General features: G+C 37.6%; 2 protein-coding genes across 2 annotated transcripts; one reads left to right on the top strand and one right to left on the bottom strand.

Moving 5' to 3' along the window:
• The first annotated feature begins 54 nt into the window (after positions 1-54).
• Positions 55-2,383, top strand: mcts1 (MCTS1 re-initiation and release factor). The gene is made up of 6 exons (XM_061048474.1): positions 55-236; positions 1,175-1,327; positions 1,436-1,533; positions 1,621-1,754; positions 1,911-1,978; positions 2,061-2,383. The coding sequence occupies exons 1-6, from the start codon at positions 226-228 to the stop codon at positions 2,140-2,142; spliced, it is 546 nt and encodes a 181-aa protein (XP_060904457.1). The 5' UTR covers positions 55-225; the 3' UTR covers positions 2,143-2,383.
• A 481-nt stretch (positions 2,384-2,864) lies between these two features.
• Positions 2,865-6,941, bottom strand: c1galt1c1 (C1GALT1-specific chaperone 1). Its single transcript, XM_061048473.1, has 2 exons — positions 6,807-6,941; positions 2,865-4,810 (listed from the first exon to the last, which is right to left on the bottom strand). The coding sequence occupies exon 2, from the start codon at positions 4,794-4,796 to the stop codon at positions 3,840-3,842; it is 957 nt and encodes a 318-aa protein (XP_060904456.1). The 5' UTR covers positions 4,797-4,810; positions 6,807-6,941; the 3' UTR covers positions 2,865-3,839.
• Between the last annotated feature and the right edge of the window lie 406 nt (positions 6,942-7,347).

Below are 7,347 nucleotides of genomic sequence, written 5' to 3'. Positions count from 1 at the left end.
ATTCGAATGCGACCTGACTTGCCGTGTATTGTGTGCAACTGTCGTAAAATGACGTAGTCCTCTTATCGTTGGCCCTTCCTTCACGACGGAACAGGCGTGGAACTGCAATAGCCTCATTTGATAGATGCGTTGTGTATTGTTAATTTCTTGTGATTATAATAGACGACTCTGTGTGCTGAGTGCGGAAGAGTGCTGTCACAACACGACAACGGAACCCCAACGAGGATGTTTAAAAAGTACGTGTCTGGTAAACATGTTGTGCCGCTAGCTTCACTAAGCTAAGAGGCTAATGCTAACTGAGCAGCATGTTTTTATTATAAGAAAATCATTGAGTGTTAATAATTATTGTTGTTGTTGTTATTGATCAATCATCTAAATATCTGTTTGTCAACTGGCATTCTTAAAAAGTAACTAGTTCCTGAAGAAGTCAATATATATTAAACCAAACTAATGAAAGAGTCATTTTTACAGTTTTTCACATCCTGTCACATGATGCTTCATCTGATCATATTCTCTCTTTCAATCATTCATTTGAATTAATAATCACCCTAATAAAATGTGTCTTTCTTGTTCCTTTGCAGTATATCAAAAGCTAACTTAAACATTTGAGTTTCAGAATGAATTGTTGTTAAAAATGTTTGTACTCAACCATTTTTATAAAAATTAATTTAACCTTCCCAGTAAATGTGGATATTATAGGTAGCACTTTGGTTAATATAGAGAAGGCCATTCATGAAGGAATCATTAAGGAATTATTTCCCTCCACTTGAATGAACTCCTGTATGTATGTTTACTAAATATTAGAATATTCTCCCACTCACAATAAGAGACTCACAAACATATGCAACCTTCAACACCTCAAACAGTGGATAAAAGAAAACCTTTAACCTTTAACCTCTATTATTGTCTTGTGCCTTTGTATTTGTAATTTGTCTTTCTCTGTTACCTGCCTATAGGGACAACAGATGGAAACTAGCACTTCTGCTATAATCTGGCATTTTTACAGCTGTTCATTAATATGCACTGTCCCTAACAAATAAATAAATACTGTGAGTAAGCTCACAGTACATTCATTAATACACCTAGTAAATAAAATGTACAACTAGAATGTATAAAAATGTGTTCCTTTATTTACAAACACATAACGCAAAGTGGATTTTCTGTTTTGTTTCAGATTTGATGAGAAGGAAAATGTGTCAAACTGTATTCAGCTGAAGACGTCGGTGATCAAAGGCATCAAAAATCAGCTGATTGAGCACTTTCCTGACATCGAGTCATGGCTCAACCACATAATGCCCAAAAAGGACCCTGTCAAAATAGTGAGATGGTAAGACTTACATTTTCCTCAAGTGCATTGTTTTTTTGTTTTTTTTTTTACAAACAGTAGATTTTCTTCTACATTGTGCTTCATTGTTTTCCTTGAATCTTCTGACAGCCACGAGCACATTGAAATCCTCACAGTGAATGGAGAACTGCTCTTCTTCAGGCAGAGAGAAGGACCTTTTTACCCAACTCTCAGACTGCTGCATAAATGTAAGATCTTCTTATGCGATATGCTACTTGAGTTTGAGTTTGAAGGTTCACACACCTACAAGATAATTCTCCTTTTTCTTCTCTTAGATCCTTTTATTCTTCCTCACCAGCAAGTAGACAAAGGGGCCATTAAATTTGTCCTAAGTGGAGCCAACATCATGTGTCCAGGGCTGACGTCACCGGGTGCTAAACTCTACCCAGCGGAAGCGGACACAGTAGTTGTATCCTTTTACGCACCTTTTTTTGCCCTAAAGTTGTGAAATTGACCTTTGCATTAGAGTAATAGATTCTCTTTACAGCATGACAATAAAAACGTCTCCTAACTTCTGCCTTTTAAATCCGTTACCTACAAGTTTGTCTTTAACAATTGGATACAGGCTATCATGGCAGAGGGAAAACAACATGCACTTTGTGTTGGCGTTATGAAGATGTCTGCAGAAAGCATGTAAGATTTTGTCTTTTCTAAAAGAAATGTTTGCTCGGTTGCTGCTTTTGTGATCTGATCTTCATCTTTCTTATGCAAACAGAGAAAAAGTCAACAAAGGAATTGGTATTGAGAACGTTCACTATCTGAATGATGGACTGTGGCACATGAAGACGTATAAATGATATCAATACCCACGACGTCCCTTTTCACTGCTGCGTCCAACCCAAATAATCCGGAACGTGTGGAGCTTTTGACAGCCAGGCCTGAGCTGCCAGTGACCCGTTTACACCTACAAACGTCGCCATGTAACCTGCTTTGAATCAACTGGCACAATGCAAAATTAAAAAAAAGAAAGATCTTGCTTCAAAGGTTTAAATCTCAGTTTGTATGTTTCTTTGGATCCAATAAAAGATGCCAAAACAATTGCTTTTTTTTTTTTTTGTGTGTTTTTGGATTTCAATCCATTGATGTAACAACGTTGTACTTCTCACCTCAGGGGACGGAGTAGGTAGCTGCCCCAGTCTCCAGTTCAACATGGGAGCATATTTAGATAACTGAACTGTGGAAGGAAGTTTAACATGTTTTATTTGTTTTCCTACACTAACAATGACAGGAAAGATTTGCTGTCATGATAATCCGGTGTAATAAAACCAGATGAGAATGGTTCAATACTTCTTCCTGGTGTTAATAAAATCAATGTCACCTTCTTTTACAGAATCTTACATTTTTGAAAGTTAGGTTGTGTTTTTATAAACATTGGCTTAGAGATGTTGATTCCATCTTCTATACATTTTAAATATTGTACTCCCCCCCCCCCCCCCCCTTAAAAAAAACCTCATCAAAAAGGGGGAAGTAATGTCCAGTATGAACTTTTTTCTTTAATCAAACAAATGATATCAGGGCATACGTGAAAACTGCAGTTTTTATTTATTATACACATGTCCATATACAATAACTTAGTAGTCACAAGGTTCGTCATGATCTAAGCAGGATATAAAATGGTGAAAACATTCACAGTTCTATATAAAATGTTCCCCTTCATCAAAAATAATTCACAGCATGCCTGGCAAAGTGTAACATGTTAAAACCTGGAGAGCTACCTTTACTCTTCTAGAGGATCCCAACTTCAAACAATCCTCTGTATTCTTCAACAACACCCAAAAAAAACCCCACATAAAGTTTCATCAGAAATTAGTTTTATTCCTTATCCAAAAGCAGTCATCTTTTTAGTCTGACATCCATGTGTTTTTAAAATGACTGTGGATACATGACACAGAAAAACTTTGTTCTTTTGACATATCCAGAGATATTCAGTCCACCATTCAGTAAACATTGAGGTATGTTATTTTCTATTTAGCTGTGAGGGCCAATTCTTTGTATGACAAGATGACTAAACATAAAACTGCAAGGAATTAACTTATCTGTTTTCAAAGATAAAAAGACCTTCACCATAAAGTGGCTTAGGTCCAAGCACTTAGAACATTGAAAGAAAATTTAAAAACCAATTTAATCATTAGAAAATAGTATCAACGTATAACTAAGACCGCTAAAAAGACAAAACATTGAAGATACATAATATTAAAATAACTAAAACCTCCAGATCATTAAGCCTCATGTCACAAGTTTGATATATTTCCTATCTTCATTCTTAAGAGCGGCACACCCATTGACTCTTTTTCTTTTTTACCTCAGCCACAAAGGAATGGGGTGCTGATTGTGCCATGTGCAAATAAGGTACAAATATACATAAAAGTTTTTTCCCATCCCAATTTTCACTTTTTAAACAGCATAAGAAAACCATCTCCCAAAAATTAAGATTGCCATCATAGAAGCAAAACCTTTTAAAAAAAAGCTGAATCCAGCTTGAAGAAACGAGTCTCTAGTCGTTATCTGAACCTTCGGGAGGGAGAAAAACTAAAGAGTCGAGGAAATTGTGGCCGTAAGGTCGAAGCCTGTAAACTCCAAACATCATGACTTGCATTTGACTCGGAGACATCCCGTTGAACGTGACTGCCATGTCGGAGCAGCAGCCCTCCACTACATTGTTAGGGTTGTCATTCATGCTGTCTTTTATCAGAGTTTCGACGCTCTTGCTGTTGAACAGGCCCTTGCCGTGCGCGTCTTCTCCGTTCTCCGCGAATACGCCCGTATATTTAAGACACGCGGCCAGCTGCTTGTCTTCACTCAGCTTCCACAGGGCACGTCCTCTTTCTGGACATTTGTCCTCATCCTGGAATATATTCACCAGCCTTCTTAGCGCTTCGTAACTCAGGGCGATACCGCTATCGTAAGCCACATACTCCAGCTCCCCTGACTTCATGGCGTTGCCCAGGTAGAAGGGCTGGCTGGGATCCTTTGTGAGCACCAGGTATTTCAGGTTCTCGATGATCGCAAACGTGGTGGGTTGCGCCACAAAAAACCAGCGCAGGTCTCCAGCGTTATCGTAAGCGTGCTTCAGAGCTTTCCGTAACCTCGCCCACTCGTCCTTCTCGTTCAGGTCTACCGCCTCGAGCGCCTTGGACTGCTCAGAAGTGTAAAACACAGCCTTGTCGCAATGTTTGCTCCAGGTTTCCGCAGCTGTAGCCCAGTACACGAGGATCTTGGGCTGGACCATGATGACGCAGTAGACCCGGACTTGATTGATTAACTCCTTAATATGACTGTCAGAGAGGTGTGTCAGCTCATCTTTGCTCGCTGCCTTGACATGATGATGGTTGTGGTGGTCCTCTGTCCCAGACTCTGTGCTGGGGCTGAAATTAGCCAGGAGGGACACCACCAAGCAGAAGACTCCTCCCAAGAGCATCCCCTTGACGAAAGAGCCGCCTTCCGAGAACATTTTGGCAACAGACACTGGACAAGAGAGAGAAGATTATTTCACGTGGCTGAATTGTACTCTGCATGAAACCTGCTGGTACTTGATGTTTTACTTCGTCACAGGTTTGTAAGAGAAATCAAACAGTTTAAAAATACTTAGGGGGACGATCACTGTTTTCTGACAATCATCAACAAACAGGCACATTGATTGATAAACAAACAAAACCTAACCTTCAGCCCTAATTCAACGATACAATGTGCAAACGACAGAACTTCAACAGAAGCATTGATGTATTAAGATCTCTGCAGTTTTTACTTTTCCTGTATTTAACGTCTTCCAAACTTTGCGAACATTTCATTTGACAGACGCTACTAAACTCTTTTTGGAAAACAATTTGTGGAGTCCACATTGTTCAACACCTGGCAGCTGACAGAAAAACAAAAGAACATGCTTTGTAATATCTGAACACTGGCCATCAGTCGGTAACGGAACAGATTATAGGATTCACTCATTACAGTTTAAGATATCCTGTCCTCAAAACTGTTGTACCACACAAACCTAGGAAAAGTTCAAACTGTGTTTTGTTAGTTTAGGACTGTTGGGTCACGACTTTAACAATTCCTCATCACAAAGAGAGGCTAAAATACTGATAAAGCACCAGGTGACGAACACCGTCACAAACAAAGACACTTCCATACAGGAGTCTTCATTCATAACCGGTTGTGCAGCTTCAGCCTATCCTTAACATCACATTGTGCAACATTGTCTAAACTCCTCAGTATTTTATTTCCTTCCATCATTGCACTACGGTCACTTTATTTATCTCTTTTTTTACCTTTACAGTTATATTGTATATATTAGTTCTGTTGTTCCATTATTCACCATGCACCTTAATAACTTATCATTTAGTATTTAGCCTACTTGCACATAGCTCTGTATATATATATTTATTTGTCGTTTACTGCACATAGTTCTGGTTACATCTCAAAGTCAAAAGTCAACTTTATTGTCAATTTCAAAATATGCCAGACATACAGTGGATACAGTGTTTGTCTCCGTTCCGCGGTGCAATACAACCAAAATAAGGTAAAATAAGATAAAATAAAATGAGGTAAAAATAAGATTTACAGTAATAAATTCTAAATTGTGCAAAAGGTACAAAATGGTAAATAAAATAAAATAAAATCTGTTTACATCTGTTGGTCCGATCACTGTCCACTCATATCTACTCTTTTATATTTTGTATTTTAAGTTTAAGCTTTAAGTTGTATTTAAATTGACACTTTATATTTAGGTTAAAATGTTTCGTTTACTTGCACTGTTGTTAATTTACTTTTCTGTGTGCCTTTGAATTTCCCCCCAGGGACAAATAAAAGTTTTTTGAATTGAATTGAATAAGACTTCCTTCATAATTGTACCTTTGTTGAAATGATTTGTTGATTAGATTACTTTTGTGAAGATCATGATCTGATATTTAAAAAAGGGCAGAAATACCCCTCAAACAGATAAAAGACAATCTAAATGTTTTTGTTTGCTTTTAATTGATTGATATCAGTTTGTTGTTACTAAAGACTGAGTCAGCTCTTTTTTAAATATTTTAACACTTGAGAAGCTGAACCAGGTTATTTAATGTTAGAAAACATTTTGAAACGTAAAAGTAAAAGTAAAGACCTTAAAAAACGACTCGTGTATGAAAACAAAACGTCTTAAACATTGCATCTTGAAGTTTATTATTTCCGGTTGTTAAACATATTAAATGGCAGATTAAAAACCGTGCAGGTGTTTATGTTTGTGTAAATAAAAAACCTGGCAGAGCTTTTTAATAAATTAGTCTGTCTCAGCTGACGTGTATTTAAATAACAACCTCGACGTCGACCATCAGTAAGATTAAGATTAAAGAAACTTCCTGACATGAACGCAGATAATTCTCCTACTGCCAAATATTCGTAGCACAGCTGTTAGCTTCGTTACGTTACAGTACACGAGTTAAGTAAATAATTAATATATATTACTGTAACAATGTAAACCTACCGTTCCAGTTGCTGGTAAGTTATTTCGCCTGTTTTACACCTCCCACCTTTCCGGTTTGGTGATATTACACCGTCAGGCAGGAGAGTTGATTAAAAACGAGCTAGCTCCATGGTTCAAACCTGATGTTTAACTTCCGCGTTATTCAATCACGTGACTCGGCTCAGGCCACGTCCGAATACTTTATAACAGCCGCTTCGTTTGTTCATTATTTCCAAGAACTCAAAGACCCATTAAGTTTGTCATGTGCTTTTCAAATTTTAGGAAGTCTTAATTTGTGTTTACGTAAGATTATTATTTGTATCATGTTGACTACAAACAGTTTATTTAGATTAACATTTGTGTTTAGTTTCACAAATTAGTTAAAGAATATTTATCTCACACTTAAAAAAAATAGTTTATGTATTTTTCTTATTCAACTACTGTACATTTTTGATTAAATGTTGAAAACATGGGGCGCAGGTGGCGCAGTGGTTGGTGCGAGCGCCCCATGTATGGAGGCTATGGTCCTCCAAGCGGACGGCCCAGGTTCAAATCCAGCCTG

Source organism: Labrus mixtus, chromosome 10, assembly GCF_963584025.1.
Source record: "Labrus mixtus chromosome 10, fLabMix1.1, whole genome shotgun sequence".
In the NCBI taxonomy this organism is placed as follows: Eukaryota; Metazoa; Chordata; class Actinopteri; order Labriformes; family Labridae; genus Labrus; species Labrus mixtus.
The sequence above is the reverse complement of the archived record's forward strand: the minus strand, read 5'-3'. Positions and strand labels throughout refer to the sequence as shown.

Bases quoted from the DNA above. Each gene is read 5' to 3' on its own strand.
- c1galt1c1 (XM_061048473.1), bottom strand. From the start codon at position 4,796: ATGTTCTCGGAAGGCGGCTCTTTCGTCAAGGGGATGCTCTTGGGAGGA.
- mcts1 (XM_061048474.1), top strand. The intron at 1,534-1,620 runs GTAAGATCTTCT...TTCTTCTCTTAG, and splicing joins TCTCAGACTGCTGCATAAAT to ATCCTTTTATTCTTCCTCAC. The intron at 1,979-2,060 runs GTAAGATTTTGT...TTATGCAAACAG, and splicing joins AAGATGTCTGCAGAAAGCAT to AGAAAAAGTCAACAAAGGAA.